General features: G+C 41.3%; 1 protein-coding gene across 3 annotated transcripts in view; it reads left to right on the top strand.

Moving 5' to 3' along the window:
- The first annotated feature begins 1,638 nt into the window (after positions 1-1,638).
- LOC110537760 (AF4/FMR2 family member 4) overlaps positions 1,639-27,756 on the top strand; it is a 36,109-nt gene continuing 9,991 nt past the window's right edge. The window contains exons 1-10 of one of the 3 annotated variants that reach the window (XM_021624132.2): positions 1,639-1,932; positions 20,086-20,212; positions 22,498-23,244; positions 23,405-23,449; positions 23,564-23,650; positions 25,214-25,247; positions 25,367-25,433; positions 25,638-25,736; positions 25,938-26,091; positions 26,267-27,139. In XM_021624132.2, the coding sequence (XP_021479807.2) occupies positions 20,090-20,212; positions 22,498-23,244; positions 23,405-23,449; positions 23,564-23,650; positions 25,214-25,247; positions 25,367-25,433; positions 25,638-25,736; positions 25,938-26,091; positions 26,267-27,139 (2,229 nt within the window). In that variant the 5' untranslated portion in view covers positions 1,639-1,932; positions 20,086-20,089. Of the gene's footprint in view, positions 1,933-8,318; positions 8,514-20,064; positions 20,213-22,497; positions 23,245-23,404; positions 23,450-23,563; positions 23,651-25,213; positions 25,248-25,366; positions 25,434-25,637; positions 25,737-25,937; positions 26,092-26,266; positions 27,140-27,756 lie in introns of those variants that run through there. The other 2 variants (XM_036937774.1, XM_021624131.2) reach the window with 2 other exon arrangements.

Here is a 27,756-nt window from a genome sequence, read left to right as displayed (position 1 = left end):
GTGCAGTTCAAGAAGAGTTAAGGAAATATTTACCAAATAAACTAAAAGCTGTTATGGAGCTTTTCGGTCCTAGACTTGTCCGTAGAGCTCCGAGACAGGATTGTGTCGAGGCACAGATCTGGGGAAGTGTGCCAAAGCAATTCTGCAGAATTGATGGTCCCAAAGAAAACATTACCTCCATTATTCTTAAATGGAAGAATTTTGGAACCACCAAGACTTCCTAGAGCTGGCCGCCTGGCCAAACTGAGCAATTGGGGGAGAAAGGCCTTGGTCAGGGAGGTGACCAAGAACCCGACGGTCACTCTGACAGAGATCCGCTGTGGCGATGGGAGAAACTTCCAGAAGGACAACCATCTCTGCAACACTCCACCCACATGCCTTTTTGGTAGAATGGCCAGACGGAAGGCACTCAACAGTAAAAAGCACATGACTGCCCGCTTGGAGTTTTCCAAGGCACCTAAAGGACTCAGACCATGATAAACAATATTGAACTCTTTGGCCTGAATGCCAAGCATCACGTCTGGAAGAAACCTGGCACCATCCTTACGGTGAAGCACGGTGGTGGCAGCATCATGCTGTGGGGAGATTTTTCAGCGGCAGGGACTGAGAGACTAGTCCAGCTCGAGGGAAAGATGTACAGAGCAAAGAACAGAGCAAAGATCCTTGATGAAAACCTGCTCAGGACCTCAGACTGGGGTGACGGTTCACCTTCCAACAGGACAATGACCCTAAGCACACAGCCAAGACGATTTAGGAGTGGCTTTGGGGAAAGTCTCAATGTCCTTGAGTGGCCCAGCCAGAGCCTGGACTTGAACCCGATAGAACATCTCTGGAGAGATGCTCCCCAACCAACCTGACAGAGATTGAGAGGATCTGTAGAGAACAGGGAGAAACTCCTCAAATACAGGTGTGCCAAGCTTGTAGCGTCATACCCAAGAAGACTAGAGGCTGTAATCGCTGTCAAAGGGAATTCAACAAAGTACTGAGTAAAGGGTCTGAATACTTAGGTAAATGTTTTGTTCTTTAAAAAATATATATAATTCTAAAAACCTGATTTATTTTATAAATGTATTTGTCATTATGGGGTATTGTGTGTAGATTGATGGTGGGGAACTAATGTAACAATGTGGAAAAAGTCAATGGGTCTGAATACTTCCCGACTGCACTGTATATTGCAGCCTTAGCACAATAACTTGCAACCTTTTTCAAGGGGGTCGGACCTCAATAAAATGGCTACAGTGCTATAAGGTGTCGGTCGCAGGGACCTGGGCAAAGCTACTTAATCTGTGTCCTGTGTTTGAGTCCTGATCGTGCAAACCCGGGCCCAGTTTTCCAAAGGTTTTCTATCTGTATTTTGCCTATTGGAGAGGATTAAATGAATAGGAATAGAACCAGAGTCCCCATTCAAGTCAATTCATCAGCAGTGGGGGCCAAAAGGTCAGGAAAAACAGGCTTCAACATAATGAAGTTTATGACCTGGGTCAAATTATGAAATTCCTTGAATGCATTCAGAATAAGTTCATTTTAACAACTATTGCAAAATGTCTAATTTATGTATTTAAATACACAACAAAATATTACTTTCCAAGATACTGTAGGATTCATGATCGGAACCTTACGAATACGCCGTGATCACGTGATCAAGTTTAGGGAACCGAAGTCATCACAGCTGCTTTCTTGCATGCATCCACTCATCTCTGCCTAGCTAGCCTTGTTGTAAAAATGGATAGAGAAAATAATGACGAATAGTTTTCTGCTGTCACAGCTATACTTGATAGAGAGGATGTAGTCTTTTCATGTTTGAAGTATTTTAACTATTATTGTAACATTTTTGTCGGGTCCATTTTTTTTTTTAAACTGGAAAGTGGAAAAGACAAAGAGAAAGGGCTTTCCAATAGCTAGAATGGTTTGGGCCTAAAAAGAAGAGAAGAGGTAAGTGGATTAAACAAAATGTTAACTAAAATCTTTATTGTTATGTAGTTACTAGTTAGCGGTTATGGTAACAATTCCTGTACATTGTAATTTAGCTATTTATCGCGTGAATATTAAAGATAGATGGCCAGTAATATCGAGCAAGTGGTAGACTAGTTGGCAACGGAATAACTAGTTAACATTGTACGTTAGCTAGCATTGCCTAACTAGCTAGCTATCCATGGTGACACCCCATTGAAAGTTTCCGTACCGTCGACAATTTGCTATTAAATTAACGTTAGTTGACAGAATTAAGTCGTTTGCCGACCTTGGCTTAGTGGAAAAGTTAGCTGATAGGTCAGTTAGCATGGAAGCTTGGGTGGCTAACTAGCTGGCTACCTGTATCATGAGTAGTCTCAGACATCTGCCAAAATCTCTGGTCATAATGAACACAATCACAGGTGCGTATTTGGAAGTCGTAGAACATGTGATTTTTTTTTTAAACAAAATAACAAAATTGACAGTAATGTATCCGAAATACATGGGTACTGTAGCAAGCTAGCTAGCGTCTTAAAAAATTGGGGCGACTGTTTACTACAGGGGTTTTCAAACTGGGGTCCGCGGAGGTACTACAGTGGGTCCCTGAATTATTTATTCTAATTATTATTATTTTTTTTTTGGGGGGGGGGGTTTAAATGTATTTTAATAATTATTCTATACCTTCGTGGATACCATGTTTTTGTGTTGCTGTGCCCAGTATGAAGGAAGTTGTTGGTAGTTTCACGAGCGAATGCTAACTAGCGTTAGCGCAATGACTGGAAGTCTTCGGGAACAGTGTGCATACTTTCTGTTCCTGTACATTCGACTGGGGAATTAGATAAATGGTTTCATTGTCACTCTAACTATCCCTTTTTAATATGGAGGAAATTAGCCATTGGAGATTTATAAAAAAAATATTTAAAAAATAAATACATCTGTATTCTGTCTTTGTTTTATTTTAATGAACCCAAGTCAGTTAAGAACAAATTCTTATTTACAATGACGGCCTACCAAAAGGCCTTTTGCGGGGCTGGGATTAAAAATATAGGACAAAACACGCATCACAACGAGAGACCTAAAACAACATAGAAGAACAATTATTTTTTATTTTTTTGAATTTTACCCCTTTTTCTCCCCAATTTCGTGGTATCCAATTGTTGTAGTAGCTACTATCTTGTCTCATCGCTACAACTCCCGTACGGGCTCGGGAGAGACGAAGGTTGACAGTCATGCGTCCTCCGATACACAACCCAAACGCACTGCTTCTTAACACAGCGCACATCCAACCCGGAAGCCAGCCACACCAATGCGCCGGAGGAAGCACCGTACACCTGGCCACCTTGGTTAGCGTACACTGTGCCCAGCCCGCCACAGGAGTCACTGGTGCGCGATGAGACAAGGACACCCCTACCGACCAAGCCCTCCCTAACCCGGGCGACGCTAGGCCAATTGTGCTTCGCCCCACGAGCCTGGGCGCGAACCCAGGGACTCTGATGGCACAGCTGGCGCTGCAGTACAGCGCCCTTAACCACTGCGCCACCCGGGAGGCCTATGAAAGAACAATTTGTCAATTTAAACGACCAAAACCAGATGAAAAGCAAACAGAAAGATATATATATATATATATATATATATAAAATAAACCCATTTTTCAGATCTAACAATCAAACAAAAGCTAGACAGTCGGGAGAATAGAAAATTCAGAAAACCGGGCGTTCAGAACACATGCCATTTTTATGTTTGAGCAGAGGAATAGAGTATTAGCCATGGAAAGGTACATAGAATTGCAGGATATTTTGAAACCCTCAAATTTCTCAGCTCCATGCTAAACTGTGACATTTCTGGAAATTAGCTTAAATTATACCACCAAGATGCCTTTCTAGCTGCTAGACTTAGAATTTACACTTCCTCTTCCAATGAACTGTGGGGTGGTCAAACTAATGAAACTGTCTACCAAATCTATTTATTTTAAAATGTTGATTTCTTATTTACCTTTACCATTCACCTTTGTTGCTAAAATATGATGTGGGTCCCGGAGTCACTGGTTTGCCTGGGCGGGATTCTCTGGGCAAGAAAAGTTTGAAACCCCTGGTTTGCAACATCTAATGATGCCAATGCTTTGACTCTGTTGTTGCAACCTAGGCACAAAAGACCTAGCACTCATCATTAGCCTACTTATTTTGGCCTGTAAAAAAAGAACCGCAGCCAGAAGGAAATCTGAAATTGCCCAGGTTCAGAACACTATGCCTTAATTAACCAATGGGTGTTGATACACACTAATTGTCTTTGAGGGTGTTTTTCTGAAATGTTATATCAAACCAGACCAATGTTTGACGGGATGCATCCCATAGTAGTCAAGTGTTTGTTTATTTATACTGAACAAAAATATTACCTCCACAATTTGAGATTTTACTGAGTTACATTTCATAGAAGGAAATCAGTCAATTTGAAATAAATGAGGCGCTAATCTATGGATTTCACATAACTAGGCAGGGGCCCACCCACTTGGGAGCCAGGCCCATCCAATCAGAATGAGGTTTTTACCCACAAAAGGGCTTTATTACAGAATAACAATAAAAAACTCATCAGAACATTACATTCTCTGGCATCAGCTCTGTTGGACAGTCCTGCAGTCAGCATGCCAATTGCATGCTGTCAACTTGAGACATCTATGGCATTGTGTTGAGTGACACAACTGCACATTTTAGAGTGATATTTTATTGTCCCCAGCACAAGGTGCACCTGTGCTATGATCATTCTGTTTATTCAGCTTCTTGATATACCACACCTGTCAGGTGGGTAGATTATCTTGTCAAAGAAGAAATGCTCACTAACAGGGATGTAAACACATTTCTGAGAGAAATAATATTTTTGTGCATATGGAAAAATTCTGGCTTCTTTTATTTCAGTTCATGAAACATGGGAACAACACTTTACATGTTGTTTTTATTTTTGTTCAGTATAGGTAGCCTTAGTAGTATTTTTTTTTTTGATAGTGTTAAGTTGGTGCCCTTTACATGAGCACTACTGTAACAATAAGCATGTTAGAAATTCTTTAGTGTGAACACCATTGTCTTCCCTTATGTCCCATTTTTTTAAAATAAAAAATACTAAACAGAGCTAAATAGCTGTATTTTTCTCCATCCACAGTTGACTTTCTGGGTCTAGGACTCCATTTTAGGTGCTACAGTGAGGAAAGGGCAGCTCAAGTCTTGGTAGTTGCTACATAATTACCAATTTCTCTGAGGCATGGCCTCTGTTGGCAAGCATAATAAGTGCTACAGTACAGACATATGCTTCTGTGTGAAGTCTTCCCAACTTCCTGTTTAGGTTGCTCTATGGCTTCAGCTAGCCAAACTGTTTCCTCCAAGGCCAACTGCTCAAGGTTCAACTGCTCAAGAATGTGGTTTTACAGCCGAGTTATGACAGAAATATTTAGGCTATTGTTTCAGCTGGTGGTGATGCAAGGATTATGCAATCTTGGTACAGTTTTTGTTTTTACAAATGTACAAGCAATGAATGTAGCCTAAATGTGGTTATTTGCATCTTGCAAGACAATGCAGTGGACAATTTATTCATCCAATATGGCAAAAACTAGTCTACCATAAATTTAGCCTTTTTTAAATGTATTTTTAACAATGCTGTAAATGGTGGGTTTCAGGTTGGAAATAAGCTATTGCAAACAAGGATTGATGAAACCCCCGTCTCTAAAGCAGTCCAACTAGACTAGTAGTTAAACACTTGTTTTTGAATACTAGTTGTTCCTGCCAAAACCAGCACCTGGACGCACTGCTGTGTACACTGTTTATTTTTAGTCAGACTAGATCTCTGTACGTGTTCGTATTTATTTCGCTAACACAATCTAGCCTGGTCAATTGGTTTTATACCGCATACTGTAGTCATAGGAGGGTAGTTTAAGGCCCTTACATCGCCTAGGGAAAGCTCTTGGTGAAACTAATAAGCCATCAGTTGCTTCCTCAGGGCTCTTGGGTCAAAGCAAAAAAATATGCTGCGCACCAGCCCCTGTTGCGGCCTTTGTTTCTTTTTTGACTCTGGATACAATTATCTTGTATGGCAGCATATCATGCAGGCTATTTTATTGAACGCATAGCCTTCAACAACATGGGTCTCCAACCCTCTTCCTGGAGAGCTGTCCTCTAGGTTTTCGCTTCAAACCCAGTTGAAACTAACCTGGTTCCGTTTTTATCAACCAGCTAGTTATTAGAATCAGGTGTGCCAGATTGGGGTTGGAGTGAACCTACACGACAGTAGCTCGCCAGGAACAAGGTTGGAGAGCCCTGGCCTACATCATATAGCCTAGGTGGCCTACATCATATAGCCTAGGTGGCCTACAACCTTGTTCTAATATCACACTGTCCTGTTGTTTTTATTTGGCAAAACAATAAATTAGATGTTTATAGGCTGGCAGAGGAGTGAAAATGTCTGTTTTAATGTTGTCTAAATACCATAGAGGTACTAGGCTTGGTGAGCCTGATTTAGGTTTCTATTTGTAGTTCAAGTCCAACAGATATGCAAGTGTTCCAAATATAGCCTCTTCAACTGGTTGGTCAGTATGGAGTCTATGTCTGATGGGACAGGGAAACCGCCTACTGAATAATACAGGAATTTCCATGTTGTCTCTGGCTAGATAAGGCTTGTTTGAGCTGTTGGTTCTTGTCATTTCCCTAAACAATAAAACACAGGTTTTGTAAAGACTCCTGCGTAGTTTGTTCATCCAACTAACATGTTTGGTGTTAAGCCTGTCATTTCTTCAAAACATGTTTTAAAGAGAAAATGGGTACACTATCCTAACTTATCCTTGCCTTAGGCCTAATACTAAAACAAATTACTATTATGATTTAATGCTAGGAAGTTACAGCTAAATTGAGACTGCATTATGCATATTTGACTGAACTAGGCTAGCCTTTATCATTATGTTAGTGAGAAGGAGCTTGACCATGTGACACATAGGCAAGGGGTTTTTTGAAGGGCAAAAAAGTTACCTTACTTTTGTTTCCCTAACTGTTATTTGATATAGACTGGGCCTAATTTTATTCCCTGAATGTAAAGGCCAATTGACTCCCCAAACTCCTGACGGTCCACCTTAATTTTCATATATTTAAAGCATCTGAAATAATATTTCCCAAGCTGTCTTAATGGATTTGCTCATGTCATAAAAGTCAATTTAGGGTTAGTGTTTCCATATGGAGATTGGCACACATCCTGCTGCTCACAGCTGTTGTCATCACTAACGTCACTAACAAAATGCTGTTCCAGGAATTGTATTTTTATGGGGCCTTGACTTGACGATGAGCAATAGAGTTGGCAAGAGCACAAACAGATCTGGGATCAGGCTAAAGTGGACTAGGTGTAGGCTATAGGCCTAAACTCTCATTGCATTCAATTAGCTTACTGCTCTATTGACAATTCTTTAAATCTAGTATGGTAGACTACTCATCCAGTGGTGTTCAATTCAGCTATTTAGTTAGGTTTTGGTTTCTGCCACAGCCATTCAAATAGTTGGGCTATACCACTTCTGGGCAATAGGCTATGTCATCATATTGCTGATGAAAAATATCTGTCTGGGAAATGCCTTTAGTGACTTGAGTAGGGCTTCCCCTGTTTCCATCTCAAGTAGAAAACAGGCGCTGTCCCTTTAAAGAAATTGCTGCTAGTTTACCCAGTGCTCCAGGGCATAGTGGGGGAGGGAGGTTGTTGACGGGGAGACAGGCTCTGGTTGGCTCTGGCATCCTCAGAGTGGCTCATGACATCACAAGGAGGAGAGGCTCAGTGGCATAAAATAACATCTCCTTTTATGGAACTAGGTGGACTATTCCATTTTCCGGAAGAGGTTGCTGTTCTTTTTATTGTAGACACCTTTTCCTTATTTTTCTTCTCTAAAGTGTGAGACATCAAGTTTATTGTTCCATTATTTTAGGCCCAGGCCTGTTTTTCTCCTGCCTATTCATATTCCTTTTATTGTCTTTTTACTGTACTGATCTTGTTTAGATTCATTTGTTTAGAGAAGGCTTTGTGATGTAAAGGGAACTTGACCTAGCACAGTGATAGAATGTCTCTTGTTCACTTTGAAAATTATGTCCTAATTACCATTGTTCCAAAGATTCTTAAGCTCCTGTCAGTACTATTTTGCCTTGCGGCAGTACAACAGTTTGTTCCAATTATAATATCTCAAACACCTCAGAGAGTGTATGGCACATTGTGCACTCATGCGTGCAACCCCCCATCACACACACACAGAGCCTCCTCTCAACTTCACCTATTGTCCCCTGCCTTTAGCACACCCGCTGTTCAGCAGGGTGGTATCTTCCGTGAACGAACAGTAACCTCCCCTCCCTGAGTCAAATGTATCTCTACTCCAAGGAAATACTGTAATGTCGATGCTGTAGATCAGGAAACCCAGTTTTGACAACGCCTGTCATCATTAAAGGAGTACTACCAGAGAGCAGGCCGGCAGAGTATGACAACACTTCTGAACCCCATGGAGTTTCACTGAATCCCCTTTCCAATGTTTAAGTGCTTTGGGCCATGGCCTCTCTGTCAGGGTAAGCAACACAACTACTTGGTTTCTCTTGTTGGTGTTCTGGCTATGTTTCCTGTGAATAGCGTTAGCCTAACTGTTGTACTAGTCAGACTGTCACCAAACTTCATTAACAAATTGTGATAGTAGGGTTATGATGGTGTGGAAATTTATTTTTCTCAAAGAAGCAAGGTCCTACTTTCATGGTGTTCAGACACTTATATCTACCTCTTCAGTCTTTTCTTAGTCTTATCTATTTGTCATAGAGAAGTGAGGTCAGGAAGCCTTAATTACCAGTTCAGTATACCCCCCCCCCAGTTAACATTTCAACTCCCTAGACTCAGACTTTGCACTCTTTAGTAATAGAGAGCAATAGTAATGGCGGATTTTTGTAAGCACTAACTCCCCCATGGCTCGTCGGCCAGAGCCTTTGGGGAAATTCATGTTTTTTGGGATAAACACATAAAAGAATCTCTGTGGTAATGACAGGCTTAGGAGATCTTATATGTTTTGTTCTGAGATGATCTTCATCAGCTCAAGTATTTTTTTTTTATAACTTTGAAGCATTTATGTAATCAAAACAAGCACATAAAGGCTTCATAGTTCATAGAGGTTATGTTAACTGACTTATCTTATAGCAGAAAACGTATAAGATCTCCTAAACCTGTGTTAACCTCAGACCTTGTTTTTGGTGCTTATCCCAAAACCTAATTTCCTCCATAGGAATGGCTGAATGAACTTGAGGTAACTAATATCCGTTTTTTAGGACTACAAGCTGGCGATCTCTATTTGCACAGTTAGGTACTAAGGTTGGTATGAAAACGCATTGCTTGACTGGTAGCCTTGCCCACAACCATTATTTTCTCCAAATGTGTTTGCTAGTACAGTTTATCTTTGTACCAGTGCTAAAATGTGAGTAAAAGTGACCATTTCAAGATAAAACACAATTGGGCAGGTATGGTGTTTTATATTTCGTAGTTGGGTAATTCTCACGAAACTGGAGCTAAACCAAAAAATGTATCTTGGATCACTTGCCATAATTCCTCTTGGATCACTAAGATTAGGACCTGTTAAAAAACTGTACTAAGCTCTATTAGAGATTCAGTAACCAAATGCATCAAACTGTCGTTAGTTAATCCCAAAATACTTTATGTGAATGCATTTAAGTCAAAAGTGGACTTATTGGAAAATTCCTCCCAAAAAACAATATTTTGGTATTTGTTGAAACAAACACCAAAAGAGTTTTTAGGTGCAGTCTTCCATCCGATTTGGACCAAACTTTTTTCTTAAAATGAGTAAGCCATGAGGAATCCAAAGAAGTGGTCAAAAGCCACCCTAACCCCACGCCAATCCCACACCAATATTGAGTATATAGTATCAGTTCTGTACGCTTGACAAGTAGTAATTGTAGTTGTTGGGTTTATGTCCCATCCTACATCCTGATATTTAAAGGTTCTGACCACTAGATGGCGTTATTCCTGCTATTATGATACTTAAAAAAAACAAAAAAACATTGTTAACCAATATTTAATTTGGGTGAACTGCCGCTTCAGCAAATAATTCCCTAATGGCAGGAACAGCGCCATCTAGTGGTCAGAACCTGGTAATATCAGAATGTAGAATGTGACATTAATCCAACAACTTCAATGACTAATTTATCTGAAACGGTGGGAAAAAATGTATGAGAATACATTACATAGGATGAAGAAACAATACTCTGAGTTGCAGCTCCATGCTAATTGTCAAACATAGAAAACTAATACTATATAGGGTAAGCAAACCCTTTAAGCCCACTTCCATCTTTGGATTCAAATGAAAAACTACACTGAACAAAAATATAAATGAAACATGCAACAATTTCAAAGATACAGTTCATATAAGGAAATAAGTCAATTGTGATTTGGTGTGATCACCATTTACCTCATGCAGTGCGTCACATCTCCTTTGATTGTGGCCTGTGGAATTGTCCCACTCGTCTTCAATAGCGATGCAAAGTTGCTGGATATTGGTGGGAACTGGAACACGATGTCGTACACGTCGATCCAGAGCTTCCCAAACATGCTCAATGGGTGACATGTCTGGTGAGAATGCAGGCCATGGAAGAACTGGAACATTTTCAGCTTCCAAGAATTTTGTACAGATCCTTGCGACATGGAGCCGTGCATTATCAATGCTGAAACATGAGGTGATGGTGGCAGATGAATGGCACGACAATGGGACTCGTCACGGTATCTCTGTGCCTTCAAATTGCCATTGGAAAATGAAATTGTTCGTTGTCCGTAGCTTATACCTGCCCATACCATAACCCCACCAGCAAACCGCTCGCCCACACAACACCATAGATGCTGTCTGCTCTCTGCTCGGGTTTCATCCATGAAGAGCACACTTCTCCAGCATGCCAGTGGCCCTTAAAATGTGAGTATTTGCTGACTGAAGTCGGTTACGATGACAAACTGTATCAAGACCCCGGTGAGGATGACGAGCATGCATATGAGCTTCCCTGAGATGATTTCTAACAGTTTGTGCAGAAATGTTGGTTGTGCAAACCCAAAGTTTCGTCAGATGTCCGGGTCGCTGGTATGACGATTCCGCAGGTAAAGAAGCTGGATCTGGAGGTCCTGGGTTAAACGTTGCATTTTATTTTTGTTCAGTATAGATAACTCAACTTTTTCTGTTGATCAGATTTTGTATTACGTTATTGACAATTATGTGTAAGTGCCCATTAATGGCCAATTTTCAAAGCAGCAAAAAATTTTTGGTGTTGAGGCTACCCTACACATTTTCCAGATATTTTACCTTCTCAAACGTAATCTAAAATGAAGAGATGAATGTGGTGATACGTGCACATGATAGCATATTTCATGAGCTTTCATTACTATTTTTTGCCAATTGAAAATATGGAGTTTTCATACTAGCAGTTATGCCTGCATGTCAGTCTCACAGTAACAACAACTTGGTGAACTATAACCAGATAATATATTTCAGACATTCATAGATTACATTTTTGAATGGATTCTTATTTTACTGTTAAATTAACCTTGCATTGCTATACATGCCATTTTTGTAAATTTGACTGTCTCAGGTGGGCTTAAAGGGTACAGTGTCACAAAAAGCACTCCCTCTACAGAATGTAAATGACAAAAAGCAATGTTGTTCAATATGATCCGTACTATCTTGTAGTCTATAGTGTATATTCATACCCTAAACCATTGGTTTCCAAATATTTTACAAGTAGACTTTTCTATTCTCTTTTTCACTATAAATCCCTGTTCCAATTGAGCCCAGTATGCTCCTATTAAGCCCGGTTTGCGTTGAAACACATGGGGATAATATGTTGAGATCCCTAATATTCAATGAACATGAGCATGAATGTTATTTTTCTTCTGATTTTTAAGTTGATTGAAACACACAAACTACAGTTATGCATATTGTGCATCTAGCCATGGTGGCTTTACCAACATTAGGAACAGTTAGAAACCTCTGTACTCCAAGACATTTGTACTGGACAGGTAGTCGTTGATGCAGAGAAAGAAAAATAAGGTCAGGGTTGAAGGATGTCAGGGATGGAAGACCTACAAGTGGTGGATAAAAATGGAAACCACTGAGGGTCAAGAAGATGACTATTGGGTGACTACTCATGCACTTTTGTGTGGGGACATTGTCATGTTGTCTTTCAATCATCCTTTCTCAATCTGCAGACTGCCATTATGAGTTAGCAAACAATTGACCACATCTACAAAGCCCATTCATTCCTCCGTGTTGGTAAATTAATGTTTTTCTGGGTTTTTCCCAATTTTAGCTTTTTAGTCATTGAAGTAATGATAAGGTCAAGTGTGGTAAAGGGGGTGTTTTGAGAAAAAATATCCTGATTTCAGAAGGCATGTAAGTAATGAAATTAACTTGTGGTCATCTAAGGATTACTCCTCTAGATGATGCATCATGCATGGCTGAATAACTTTGTTAAAAAATGTATTGGAGATGTTACAGGAACTTGAAAGTGTTACGTGATGAGAAACATTTCCACATGGTTTATACGTAATAAATAATATATTTTAATGTAAACTTCAACTAGTATTAGGGTTAAGCGATGTCAATCTTTGTCTTATCGTGAATATGTACCCATAAAACATTGATAGATGATGCTATCGGCCCCTATTGGCCAACCATTTTTTTTGTAAAACATTTTTGTGGAAAAAGTAACAAACTGCTAAAATGGCACTTAGGCTATAGTGTGAAATCGAATGCAACTGGACGAATCATAACGAATGATAGTGTAAGTGTTGCAGGCAAATCTTTTCCAATATTCCTTTCTGGTTGAGGAGCTTCAGCATGGAGCAGGTTGGTGTCTGTGGCTCGCTGTCATGGAGCAGTGACAGTTTTATGAGGAACGGGCTGTCTTACCGTAGTGACATGATGGGCTAGATAGAAGCAGTCTACCGTCTTCAGAACGGGATCATTTTTTATTTTATTAGCATTCTAATGTAAAATGAAAATAAATAATATTGTTTGTTTTGTCTATCATTAAGCTGTGATTGAAAATAGCCTATACCTGGGCTTATGCTATAGACTTTAATTCTTGTTATTTTTGAAAGCCACAATTTTAGGACAACACTTTCATAGGCTAGAATATTTGGGAAATAAGATACCTTTCATTAATCTTAAAGGTCCAATGCATCTGTTTCTCGATATTAAATCATTTCTCGGTAACAATTAAGTACCATACTGTGATTTGTTTTAAATTAAAATGGTCGAAAAGATATTGACGCAAAGGGCAATATCTCAAGCAAGAATATTACTAGGCCTGTCTGGGAGTGGTCTAAGTGGGGAGGGGAAAACTGAAAACTAGCTGTTATTGGCAGAGAGGTTTGGAACGCTCTTTCTAATTTACCTTACGGTGATGTCACCATGGAACGCCAATACTCCATCCCATGAAAATGGGCCTACATTTCAGGCGGTCTTTGCAAACCGCTCTTACACTAAAATGGTGTTATCATTTTCACAATACTATTCCAACATCATAGTGTGGAAATATATGTAAAACAGTAAAATCATGTTGTTGACTGCACTGACAGCTTTTATGGTAGGTGTGAGGGGTGTTCCCCAATGGGGGCAGAGGGGAAAAGTTTGCCCCCCCCCCCACTGGGCTAAACCATCATCTGCCCTAGATTTGTATGCTTTATGGACAAACTACAGCAATGTATTTTGTCTTATTCAAATATGTGAGTTTTTATTTGAAGTATAATTGTATAAAATAACCCGAGAATATAATCCGGACGCATTTTGGTAATGAGAATATGGGGATGGAAATGTTAAATTATTTCAAATAATGGCATAGTGTAGCAACAAAATGATACTGGATTGTTGCAGATGCACCATGGCTTTCTAACTAAATTTCTACTGCCGTGGTTAACTTGTTTCATGAGAATCACCCAGTTGTTTGGTAGCATTGTCTTCTTTAGTAATGTAGATCAGAGCCAGCTGGTTGGGCATATGGCTACAGTGCCTTGTTCACAGCATAGGCCCAGTTTCAATGTATGCATGGTTGAGTCAAAGTTATTGCTAGGCCTCATTCTAGTTTCACATACTTTGTTAAATTGGCTTGGTAGTGGTGAGTAGTCTACTGTTAACACTTGACTACTGGTATGTATGCACAGGTGCCATTGACACTCATAATAGAGTTGTTGTTGATGCTCTTCCAATTTTCTCTAAAGGCGTCCGCATGCTTCCCATCTGGAACAGTTTGCACATCTTAGAATATATTGTGACCTGTTTTTGACATTTTTGTATTCAAGATTTTTTGGGGCTGTTCATGCGCACACATCTTTTTCTTGAGGCAAGCCAAAGTTGGTAGCAGAATAATACGGCCCTTCGTCAGTGATTGGTCAATAGTAGTGATTATTCAATAAAGTCTTTGTTGTCATTAAACGAGACAACTCGTTTTCAAGCAATGTTTTTCATTGAGTACTGCACCAAACATCTTAGATGTAAAATTGTGCGACTAAGATCTCCTCAGCAAAAATGTCAATTAATTACAGATTTCTTGTCATTCTTGTGATCTTAAATTCATTCAGACTATTTTGAGGAAGTATATACTTGCTACGGCATCTCAAAATGCTTCCCCCCCCCTCATTTTTAAAGCGTAGCTCTTTTAAGGGAGTATGCGAGCACACCCATTCGGTTCACCTAGCCGCCAGTCGAACTGAAGTGTGCTGACGCCTTAAGCCCCCACTTGCCTCATAATACACAGCGGTGATTAGAATGGATTAATGATTAATGGCGAGGGGAGTGTTTAGAGAGCCAGGACATAAACAAAGCTGAGTGATCAAATGTATTGACTAAACAGCCCATTCACACATTTACTCAAGGTCCATCCCAAATGGAGTCATTTGCATCTACAAATTCAAATGGCAGTCCTCCCTCACCATCAGTTTCTGAACTATTTTAGTTAGGTTTGCCTACTCCTTATGTGAAGGTCTTTGGTAGGCAAATTCTAGGAAAACAAGAAATCCTATCTCCTGTTTCTCACTATTCAGACCGTATGCTGAAAGGCCACGTGATGGGGGTCGAATGTGTTAATAAGAGTGAGTGGTGTAAATGGAGTTGTAATGGTGGCCACATAAAAAAATTATTAAAAAAACGTTAAATGACCGTATCATACCAGTTGTGACTGTGGTATTTTCTGTTCCTGGTTACTGGAAGGTAGAAAACCATCTGCGTTCAGTGATGACTCAACCCTGTAGCTTATAGTGTATTGAGCAGTCAGGGAATTGCCATATGCCCTATATAGCCTAGTCTAATCAGGTGCTGTGCCCTGTATTTTGAGGGAAGGTGGGGGGACAGGCCAGGTTAATCTTACTATTTCAACACTCCTTAACTTGTTGTTATACCCTTAAAAGCAACAGAGAGGGGTAGGCCTGTATGTCAAAGTGCTGGCTTATTTTTGAGGAACTACCAACTAAACCTTTCACTTCATGGAGATCTCCATTAATAGTACCCACTTTTCAGGTGATGCCTGACCTCTTATGACATTGAGCACATTTCCCTCTTAGTACATAGGCCTAGTTTTTTGTTTAAAAAAAATCATCTTGTTGACAGTTCACTGTGAACAGTAGTTAGACCTATTCTGAATCGCTGTTCACTCTACAACATGGACGCCAATCACTAGAGATGGAATACAAGGGCAAATGGCTTTGTTTTTGAAGCCACAATAATAGAACTCACGTTTAGAAGGACACACGGTACCAGTCAAAATTGTGGACACACCTAATCAGTCCAGGGTTTTTCTTTTTACTACATTGTAGTATAATTGTTAAGACATCAACTATGAAATAACACATATGGAATCATGTAGTAACCAAATAAGTTAAACATCTATATTTTATATTTAAGATTCTTCAAATTAGCCACCCTTTGCCTTGATGACTGCTTTTCACACTCTTGGCATTCTCTCAACCAGCTTCATGAGGTAGTCACCTGGAATGCATTTCAATGAACAGGTGTGCCCTGTCAAAAGTTAATTTGTGGAATTTCCTTCCTTAATGCTTTTGAAACAATCAGTTGTGTTGTGACAAGGTAGGGGTGGTATACAGAAGACAGCCCTATTTGGTAAAATACCATGTCCATATTATGGCAAGAACAACTCATATAAGGAAAGATAAAACAACAGTCCATTATTTAAGACCTGAACAACTAACTTTTAAAGTTTCTTCAAGTGCAGTTGCTAAAACCATCAAGCGCTATGATGAAAATGGCTTTCATGAGGACCACCACAGGAAAGGAAGATCCAGAGTTACCTCTGCTGCAGAGGATAAGTTAATTAGTGAAATGTACCTCAGCTTGCAGCCCAAATAAATGCTTCACAGAGTTCAAGTAACAGACACATCTCAACATCAACTGTTCAGGAGGAGAATTCGTGAATCAGGCCTTCATGGTCGAATTGCTGCAAAGAAACCACTACTAAAGGACACCAATAAGAAGAAGAGACTTGCTTGGGCCAAGAAACACGAGCAATAGACATTAGACCTGTGGAAACCTGTCCTTTGGTCTGATGAGTCCAAATGTGTGATTTTTTTGGTTTCAACCACTGTGTCTTTGTGAGACGCAGAGTAGGTGAATGGATGATCTCAGCATGTGTGGTTCCCACCGTGAAGCATGAAGGTGACGGTGTGGGGGTGCTTTGCTGGTGACACTGATTTATTTAGAATTGAAGGCACATTTAACCAGCATGGCTGCCACAGCATTCTGCAGCGATACGCCATCCCACCTGGTTTGTGCTTAGTGGGTCTATCATTTGTTTTTCAAACAGGACAATGACCCAAAACACACCTCAAGGCTGGCTAAGGACTATTTAACCAAGGAGAGTGATGGAGTGCTGCATCAGATGACCTGGCCTCCACAATCACCTGACCTCAACCCAATTGAGATGGTTTAGGATGAGTTGGACCTTAAAATGAAGGAAAAGCAGCCAGCAAGTGCTCAGCATATGTGGGAACTCCTTCAAGACTGTTGGAAAAGCATTCCTCATGAAACTGGCTGAGAGGATGCCAGTTTAACCTGCTTTTTTTTGTAATGACTGTTCTTGCTTTCCAAGTTTTTCTATAAAAATGCATTTTTCATTATAAATTTAACCAGAACCATGCTTAATGCACATTCACGTAGCAGGCATTATAGAAAATGAACACGGGTCTCATAAACAATCTCTCAAGCACAAGCTCATATGCTAGTGAGTAGCCATCTAATCTTTATAGGAATCTTTATATTTCAAGTTTAGCCAACTTGGATCTATTTGCTAGCTAACAAGGCAGAACAGTTGAATTGTTTTGAACAAACCCTTGTGTCCGTCTTCAACTGTTTAAACTAGAAGTCGACCGATTAATCGGAATGGCCGATTTAATTAGGGCCGATTTTCAAGTTTTCATAACAATCTGAAATCGGTATTTTTGGGTGCCGATTTGGCAATTAAAAAATATATATAAAAATATTTTAATTATACCTTTTATTTACCTAGGCAAGTCAGTTAAGAACACATTCTTATTTTCAATGACGGACTAGGAACGGTGGGTTAACTGCCTTGTTCAGGGATAGAACGACAGATTTTCACCTTGTCAGCTCGGGGATTCAATCTTGCAACCTTACAGTTAACTAGTCCAACGCAATAACGACCTGCCTCTCTCTCGTTGCACTCCACAAGGAGACTGCCTGTTACGCGAATGCAGTAAGCCAAGGTAAGTTGCTAGCTAGCATTAAACTTATCTTATAAAAAACAATCAATCATAATCACTAGTTAACTACACATGGTTGATGATATTACTAGATATTATCTAGCGTGTCCTGCGTTGCGTATAATCTGACTGAGCATACAAGTATACAAGTATCTGACTGAGCGGTGGTAGGCAGGCGCGTACACATTCATTCAAACAGCACTTTCTTTGCGTTTTGCCAGCAGCTCTTCGTTGTGCGTCAAGCATTGCGCTGTTTATGACTTCAAGCCTATCAACTCCCGAGATGAAGCTGGTGTAACCGAAGTGAAATGGCTAGCTAGTTAGCGCACACTAATAGTGTTTCAAACGTCACTCGCTCTGAGCCTTCTAGTAGTTGTTCCCCTTGCTCTGCATGGGTAACACTGCTTCGATGGTGGCAGTTGTCGTTGTGTTGCTGGTTCAAGCCCAGGGATGAGCGAGGAGAGGGATGGAAGCTATACTGTTACACTAGCAATACTAAAGTGCCTATAAGAACATCCAATAGTCAAAGGTTAATGAAATACAAACGGTATAGAGGGAAATAGTCCTATAATTCCTATAATAACTACAACCTAAAACTGGGAATATTGAAGACTCATGTTAAAAGGAACCACCAGCTTTGATATGTTCTGAGCAAGGAACTGAAACGTTAGCTTTCTTACATAGTACATATTACACTTTTACTTTCTTCTCCAACACTTTTTTTGCATTATTTAAACCAAATTGAACAAGTTTCATTATTTACTTGAGGCTAAATTGATTTTATTGATGTATTATATTAAGTTAAAATAAGTGTTCAATCAGTATTGTTGTAATTGTCATTATTACAAATAAATTAAAAAAATCGGCCAATTTAATCGGTATTGGCTCTTTTGGTCCTCCAATAATCGGTATCGGCGTTGAAAAATCATAATCGGCCGACCTCTAGTTCAAACAGTGTGTCCACTTTGTTCTGATGTTGAAATCAAATGGCCTACCTTATTTCTCAGAATGAGAACAAGTAGCCAAATCCTTATATAATTGTGTCTTCTGCTTAGTGCAAATTTTTAAAACAGACTAGACAGCTAGTATAAGTCTTTGGCTAAAATGCTCCTAGCGGTACCTGGTACCACAATGCCGCGCGTGACAAACTGAGCATACATTTTCCAAAAATCAATGTTTGTTGATAATCCTGTTTTAGGAGTGTCTGCTCTGCAGGCAATTTGAGCAGTTAAGACATTAAAAGGGTATTGTTATAAAGATTAACTTCTCTTTTACAATAAAATGTCTCAATGTGTTTCGGTGTCCATATGACCGATTCTGTTGGACCAAAACTCAAATACTAATAGTGAGTTGGAACCGCTTGTCAGGGAAGAAGTGATCTCTCATCTTTGTGTGTGTGTGTGTGTGTGTGTGTGTGTGTGTAAACCAAGAGGAAGATGCGATGTGAGAGGTTTTGATGTGCTTCAATGGACTTATTTCTGACCTAAGCTTGTCGCCTGCCTTCCCTCCTTTGAGGCAATAACTACCATTTTGTTAGAGCTGATACATGAGCATCTCATCATTATATACAGATCTCTGGTGTAAATGGGAAGGAGCACCCAGCATAGGAGCATCAAAGGAGACAAGACCAAAAAGACAACACGAGAACAAGCAGACATGAGCGCTCATAAAAACGAGAAAAAACATTTTGTTACATGATTCTTGCTATACAAGCATTTGGTATATCGTGCAAAAAACGTACATTCGAATTAATATAATTCATTCTATATGTCACCCAGCCCTACTTGCAGTGATTATTTCGAAGCTGTTAGTAGAAATTATGTTGGCAGATTGCCTCCGGGCCACCTAGCGCCTAAAAGCTTATCACATGCCATCAGAAATATTAGCGACTATATTACAATAAATGACACACTGTATTCATGAGATGGAGAAGAAAAAAAACATGAAATACGATTTGTGGTCTTGTTATTGGATTGATAATTTTGAGGGTGGGATATGTACTGTAGAAAAGTGGGTCATTAGAAGGCAGTGAATAGGCCTACCTATTACTAGATAGCCTAGCTGTTCATATGCTAATTTCATTTATTCCATTGATTTAACTGTGCTATCTCTGCCCCACAGTGTTTCCAACACATAGGCCTACAATCAGTAGCTTTTGATCACCCATTCATTATAACGCTTTAGACTTGCAGGGGTGTGTAGATGTTCTTGTCCCTCCCCTTTTAAGCCATTGAAAAATGCCCTTCCCCTAAGTTGCCCCCTATCTTTTTTTTGTGTACTCTGCAGTATCACTTGGTGTTTTTTAATGTAGACCGAAGTATTTGGAAGCTGCTATTTTCTCTTCTCCACGCTTAGTGACTGTGTCTCTGTTGTTAGCAACATGAACCGTGAAGACCGGAATGTGCTCCGTATGAAAGAAAGAGAAAGGCGAAATCAAGAAATCCAGCAGGGAGGAGAGGCCTTTCCAGCTCACTCCCCTCTCTTTCCTGAACCTTATAAAGTTGTAAGTTTATTTTGTTATTCATTTTGTTTTGCTTCTGTCATTTAGTTACATCTTAGAGTTTATACTTGCTTCTCCTATAAGTATTCCCATTATGCTATGATTGATTTGCAGGATTCATTGATAACTATTTTTAAACCCAGAGAACTGCTTACGTGTTTTTATATCTGAACAGTGGCAGGGAGAGTTGGAGGTAAGTGCACTGTTTAGAGGAATTGCATTAGCTGCAGTTAATGTGGGCTCAGGTCTGTTGCTGGCTGCTCAGGAGGAATTTAGGGCCCGGGCCCTGCAAGCTGAGGTTTCATGCCCACCCTGTCCACGCTGCAAATCAGTCTCCTCTGTCCCTTTATCTAATCTGGTCCTTCCTTAGTTCTTCTCACAATGAGCCTGAGGTAAGTGCATAACCGCTAGTCCTTTTGTCCCATCAAATTGCTATATCATTGTGGGCAGTAAACAGCCCACAGCTAAAAGGGGACCTGCATTCATATGCAGTCTTGACAACTTTAGGATGCTTGTATGGCTAGATAGTGGTTGAGTAGTAGACCTAACCCTTATTGATGTTGATGCTTACCAGGCCTCTGTAGTCAACTAAACAACAGAAAGCAGTTGGTTAAGGGATGCACATTTTCTATGAGCATTGATGTGGGCCAGAGCCAGATCTCCCATCCCACCAACTCGATTATAAGGATTTCAGACCTTGGCTCAGTCTAATCTTTGCCACTAACCAGATATAAGCAGAGGTAAGTGGCTCCTCTCTTAGTTAGAGGACCAATCAACAGATGATTTTGAACGTGTCCAGACATGTAGCGAATGAAAAGGGGTGAGAGGTGAGTTCGACATGGAAAGCCGAGCTGTCTCTTGCCCCCGCAGAGTGAAAGGTAATCAGGGGGCTTTGATGAAGAATAGGACCCAGGGAAGTCGCCCTCCCACCACCAGCCATGGCAGCCATGTTGTGTTCCGCAGCTCTCAGAGCCCTGAGTCCACTGTGTTGTTTTTAGAGAAGCCACCGCTTGTTTACTCATGCAGTTACAAAATGGGTCATGTAATGTAGAAATGTGAAACATCAACTGGATAACTAAAACTCAATCTTCTCATGTAGGCAGTAGAATGCCTCTTTGTGATTAGTTTCCAGCGAGTTATGTAACATCAGTCCTGACCAATAGTATTCATAGTCCAGTAACATTTGTTTACTATGTCTTCCTGTAAATTCCACGTCTGTTTATTTAAGCGCCACTAAACAAATCTGCCACTGAACTTTTACAATTTATAGCAGCGTGGTAACATTTGTACACGGGTCGCACAGATGCAGTTCATCTTTCCCCAGGCAGAAAAATGCTGATCTTAAATGGCTTTTGTAGTATAATGACTCCAATATGCACTTCAATGTATTTTTGTCAGGGCCTATGGCTTTTCCATTTTTTTAATGTTGCTCTCCACTTTACTGTGTGTTATATCATTTTGAAGTTCTCTCCTAATAACATTGTAAATGTAGTTTAAAACTGGTGCATGAATTGTGAAAGATGGGGGTTAGGTGTTACTTTCTTTGCACTGTTTGTTTGCTACCGAGAGCCCTTCTATCAAAGTGTAGGCCTTGCATGGCGGCACACTTATGCATTGTACACATACACAACACAACATATTGCAAGGCAAACCCAATTACTAGAGTGAATGGGCTCTGATGGATTTTCTCTGCTTTCTATCCAGACCAGCAAAGCTTTGTGTAGCACATATTCTACATTTCCTGCTACAGATAACAGATGGTTCCCCACCCCACACGGGTATCTGTCAGAAAGAATCAGTTTGGGGGCCCCCAAGTGAAATTGGATAGGCTACACGCACTGTGGTTTACCTCTTGTCATCTGTAGCAGGAGCCCCTCCGAGTGATTGATTTAACTTCTTTAATGGAGCCATGGAAGGCCCTTATCACCCCATGCAGATGGCCTCACTGGTCAGGAGGGGAGTTTGAATAAGCCAATTGTCTCTCTTGTGTGATTAGTTGAGAGGGCCGCCCTCTCCTCAATATTGTTTCAACTTTAAGCTTCATCAGAGGGCTAATAGTATAATTTCCCTAACAAAAATACATTGTCAATGTTTCTTTAATGTTATAAGAAACATTCAAGTCTCTTCTTTTTTTTATATTTCAGAAGTTTTCACCAGAATAAATCCAAAGTTTGGGTAGCATATTTAATTAATGTATTAGACTAAAAGCAATTAATTCAAGTGCTTAACTGCTGTCCTGAAGGTGACCCTCTGTTTCTTTCTTTCTCACTCTCTCTTTGTATGTGCAGTCCAGCAAAGAAGATAAACTGTCCAGTCGTATCCAGAGTATGCTTGGAAACTACGACGAGATGAAGGAACCTATCGGAGACACAATTCCAAAACTCGGTGGCAAACCCTCAGGCTCGTCGTCCTCCGAGGAGAAGTCTGGCCAGTCTCTGTTTGGGGACCAGCGTGGCGGTGGCAGTGGCCAGAACAGTAAATGGACTCCAGTAGGCCCAGCGGCCAGCACCTCGTCCTCCCAGTCCTCTAAGAGATCCAGCCTCCAGGGCAGCCACAGCGGTAGCAGGAGTAGCGGTAGCAGCAGTAGTAGCCAAAGACACGAGCGGGAACACAAGAAGTCCAGCAAGCATGGCTCAGAACACTCCAAGTCCCACACGTCTAGCCCAGCCAAGGGTTCCCTGAGCTCCAGTCACTCCCGGTCACTAGGTGCTGAGCACCACGGCAAGGAGCGCTACCGCTCCAAGTCCCCACGTGAGCGCGAGGCCAACTGGGACTCCCCGTCGCGTGTGCACACATCTTTCACCAGCGGCCCGCATTCCAGCCAGGCTTTCCCCCCTTCGCTCATGTCCAAGCCCAGCTCCATGCTACAGAAGCCTACAGCCTACGTGCGCCCCATGGATGGCCAGGAGACGGTGGAGCCCAAGACCTCATCAGCGATGTACAGTGGCCAGTCCCACAGCAGCACCATGGGGGAGATGAAGTCCAACGGCAAGGCATCGCTCTCCAAGCTCAAGATCCCCTCACAGCCTGTTGAGGTAAAACCACAGAACTAGAATGAGTTCAATTCTAGAGATTCTATAGAATAAAACTTAGTGACTTAGTCACTAACAAGATGAAATATGACACACTAACGTTTGTTGTTTATGAGCCTTTTTCTTCTTCTTCTAACAATGGTACAATCGTTGATGTTTGTAGGGTCCCATGACTGGTGATGCGAATTGTGTTGATGAGATTTTAAAGGTAAGAATACTTTTCAGAGGATATCATGAACTGTAATCTGAGTAAGAAATTATTTTTTCTTCTTCCCGTCATTGAGATCTTACTCAACTTCACTTTTTCCATTTTTCCCTCCAGGAAATGACTCAGTCCTGGCCCCCTCCGTTGACCGCCATTCACACCCCCTGCAAAACAGAGCCTTCAAAGTTTCCATTCCCCTCCAAGGTCAGACAGCAGAGCATGCCTTAGAGACGTACAGAGGCTGAGCATAGAAATGGTCATATTTTACTATCTCTTAGAAAGTCATCTATTCATCTGCCACAATTTTTAGACGAGTCATTGGTACAATAAGATGCACATTTTTTTTAATGGATGTCTGAATAGCATTTGTTAGGCCTACATAAACAGTACCAGTCAAAAGTTTGGACACACCTACTCATTCCAGGGTTTTTCTTTATTCTTATTATCTTCTACGTTGTAGAATAATAGTGAAGACATAACTATGAAATAACACACATGGAATCATGTATTAACCAAAAAAGTGTTAAACAAATCAAAACATATTTATTCTTTAGTCAACCTTTGCCTTGATGAGCCAATCAGTTGTGTTGTGACCAAGTCCATATTATGGCAAGAACAGCTCAAATAAGCAAAGAGAAACAACAGTCCATCATTATTTAAGACAGGAAGGTCAGTCAATCTGGCATCTCAACATCAACTGTTCAGAGGATACTGTGTGAATCAGGCCTTCATGGTCGAATTGCTGCAGAGAAACCACTACTAAAGGACACCAATAATAAGAAGAGACTTGCTTGGGCCAAGACACATGAGCAATGGACATTAGACCGGTGGAAATCTGTCCTTTGGTCTGATAGGACCAAATTTGAGATTTTTTTGGTTCCAACCACTGTGTCTTTGTGAGACCCAGAGTAGGTGAATGGATGATCTCTGCATGTGTGGTTCCCACCTTGAAGCATGGAGGAGGAGGTGTGGGGGTGCTTTGCTGGTGACCCTGTCTATGACTTATTTAGAATTGAAGGCACACTTAACCAGCATGGCTGCCACAGCATTCTGCAGCAATACGCCATCCCATCTGGTTTGTGCTTAGTGGGACTATCATTTGTTTTTCAAACAGGAAAATGACCCAAAACATACCTCCAGGCTGGCTATGGGCTATTTAACCAAGGAGAGTGATGGAGTGCTGCATAAGATGACCTGGCCTCCACAATCACCTAAATTCAACCCGATTGAGATGGTTTAGGATGAGTTAGACCGCATAGTCAGCCAGCAAGTTCTCAGCATATGTGGGAACTCCTTAAAGACTGTTGAGAAAGCATTCCTCATTAAGCTGGTTGAGAGAATGCCAAGAGTGTGCAAAGCTAACTATTTAATAGTTTTAATGTCTTCACTATTATTCTACAATGTAGAAAATATAAAAAATAAAGAAAATCCCTGGAATAAGTAGGTGTCCAAACATTTGACTGGTATTGTTTTGTTGGCCTAACAAATGCTATTCAGACATCCATTAAAAAAAATGTGTATCTTATTGTACCAATGACTAGTCAAAACATTGCGCCGGCTGAATAGATGACATGAGAGAGAGTGTGAAAAGTACAACAAAGCAATATTTATTTTCAGTGAAATATTGGAATAAAGAAAATGCCATATAGTTAAACACTACCATAATCAAAAAGTAGCTGTTTTTGTAATAATGAGCAGTGTGGTTGAACTTATAAAAGGCATGTAATGTCTCTGTATAAACAAAAAATATCTTGATTATCTTTTTAGGACACCCAGCACGCAAGTTTTCCTGGTGCACACAGTAAGTATTTCCCAGCACTTTACATTCAAGTCTCACACATTTTGAACCTCTGGATGCAGGTTGATTTCACCATTATCATAATGGTAATGAGTTCTCTTCTCACCCTTCCTCACCTCCAGAGAGACCAACCAAGACATCGAGCAGTCACCAGTCCAAGGCAGCGCCATGCGATGGAGATCAGGCCAAGTGAGTGTCCCTTCACCCTGTAAATCTCTTAAGAACATTATGGCTAGCTGCTTAATGATCGTGACACAGTTGACAGAGGATCCACAAACATTGAGGGACACAGGATAGGAGCCATATTGCTTAGTTCTCCCTGTAGTTGTTTGTGTGGTAATGAAGCCATATGTGTTGTTAATGTGTAACTTCCATGGCCTTGTAATGTTCCAGTAATGTTTTGCTGGAAGATGACCTGAAGCTCAGCAGTGATGAGGACAGTGATGGAGAACAGGACTCGGCCAAAAACGCCTCCAGAAACGCATCAGCAAGGTAGTGTCCTTACTGGTCTCTCAGACTGCGACTCATTGGAGCTCAAGTTCTTGATACGATTCACCCCCCTCAGAACTGGAAACAAATGCTATAAGAATAGCTAGCTATTTCCATGTGTAACTACTAACTGAGGATGCCTCCACATGAACGGCCCTGGCCTACTGTCCACTAACTTACTGCGTTTACTTGTCTTTCCCACAGTAACAACAGTAATAACAGCGAGGGAGCGGTGCACTCGCGGGACGACTCCAGCAGTCACAGTGGCTCAGAGAGCAGTTCAGGGTCGGACAGCGAGAGCGAGAGCAGCTCCACGGATAGCGAGGCCAATGAGCCCCCTCGCCCGGCATCACCAGAGGTAGGCCTAGTTTTCCTTTTCACCTACCATCTTCTGGACCAGTTATTACATTATTGTATTATAACCAAGGGTTGTCACTTGTCAGTACTGTTTACCTTCTGGCACCTGACCTGATAAGGCATGCAGAATATGATGTAGTAGATCCCAGTCCCAATTTCTACACTTCTCCCCACAGCCTGAACCAGCCACAGCCAATAAATGGCAGTTGGACAACTGGTTTAAGAAAGCCAAGCAGTTCTCCCCGGCCTCCCCAGTGGACAGTAATGTACCCACCAAGTACAAGAAGGAGGGGCGGGACCAGAGCTCAGGCCGTGGCTACAGTGGACAGGGCGGGTCTAAAGACTCAGGGGCGCCTACACCTAGCAGGGACCTGAGGGCAGCACAGAAGGGCTCAGAGAGCGGCCGTGGCCGGCAGAAATCTCCCGCTCAGAGTGAGGGTGGCCCGGGCCAGCGCAGAACAGTGGGTAAAAAACAGCCGAAAAAGTCTGAGAAGCCCCCGGTGGTGGAGGAGCCAAAGGGGGGGCTGAGGGTTGAGAGTGAACCCGCTCCTGAGATCCCTCCCCATCGGCCCAAGGCCGCCACCAAGGGCTCCCGCAAACCAAACATCAAGAAGGAGCCCAAGTCCTCACCCAGGCCGGCTGTGGACAAGCGAAAGAGCAAGGCACCCACCAAGACTTCCCAGAAGTCCCGGGAGTTTGTGGACACGGACTCTTCCTCCTCAGAATCGGAGGAGAACGACAGCATTCCCTCGTCGTCTCAGACCCCCAAGTACACAGAGAGCATCAGGACTCCAGTGTGTGTGTTCTCTCCTATGGAAGAGAAGGAACTGCTCTCTCCTCTCAGCGATCCGGATGACCGCTTTCCCATCAGGCAGCAGCAGGTGCTCATGGTGAAGATCGACCTGAGCTTGCTCTCCCGCGTTCCTGGACGGCCCTACAAAGACCTGCTAGAGCCCAAAGTAGAGAGGGACTGCTCCCTGGACAGAGACAAGGACTTCCAGAAGCAGCCCTCTGAGAAGAGCTCTGGTAAGGGCAAGAGGAAACACAAGGTATGGCCTGCCACAGCACACTGCTATTCATGCCGTGTTAGGACTTTCCTATTCACATTGGTGAAAAAGATTGTTATGACAAGGTCTGTTACATTTTCAATCCAGCTGTTTTTATCTCAATATCAAATCATTTCTGGGTAGCCATTAGGGTGTTTTCACAAATAGTCCTCTTTAACGAGGACCAATATCTGTACTTTTAAAGTGAACTCTGGGGTAAAAAAATAAAAAATAGCAAAATAACTAAGTTCTTTGTATTCACACTGCCCTTGAATTTGAAAGAGGACTCAACGCTTTTGCCAGTTCACTATTTCACCTATTTTGTGGTCCAAGTCATTTTTGCATTCACATTGCTATCTTTAGAAAGGAACCCAGATCTTTTTCCAACATTCATTCAATGCACTCTGGGTTTTTACAAAGTGCAGGATAAGCACTTCCATCAGAATGTGTTATCGAACAGCTAGATATACCTACTTACATGTTGTGCACGGTGGGGGGCATTGTCATGCTGAAACAGGAAAGGGCCTTCCCTAAACTGTTGTGACAAAGTTGGAAGCACAGAATTGTCTAGAATGTCATTATATGCATAGGGGCAGCTACCATTCTCCTGGCATCCGCCA

This window comes from Oncorhynchus mykiss, chromosome 12 (genome assembly GCF_013265735.2).
Source record: "Oncorhynchus mykiss isolate Arlee chromosome 12, USDA_OmykA_1.1, whole genome shotgun sequence".
Taxonomy (NCBI): domain Eukaryota; kingdom Metazoa; phylum Chordata; class Actinopteri; order Salmoniformes; family Salmonidae; genus Oncorhynchus; species Oncorhynchus mykiss.
This window is presented reverse-complemented; position numbering and strand designations above follow the sequence as displayed.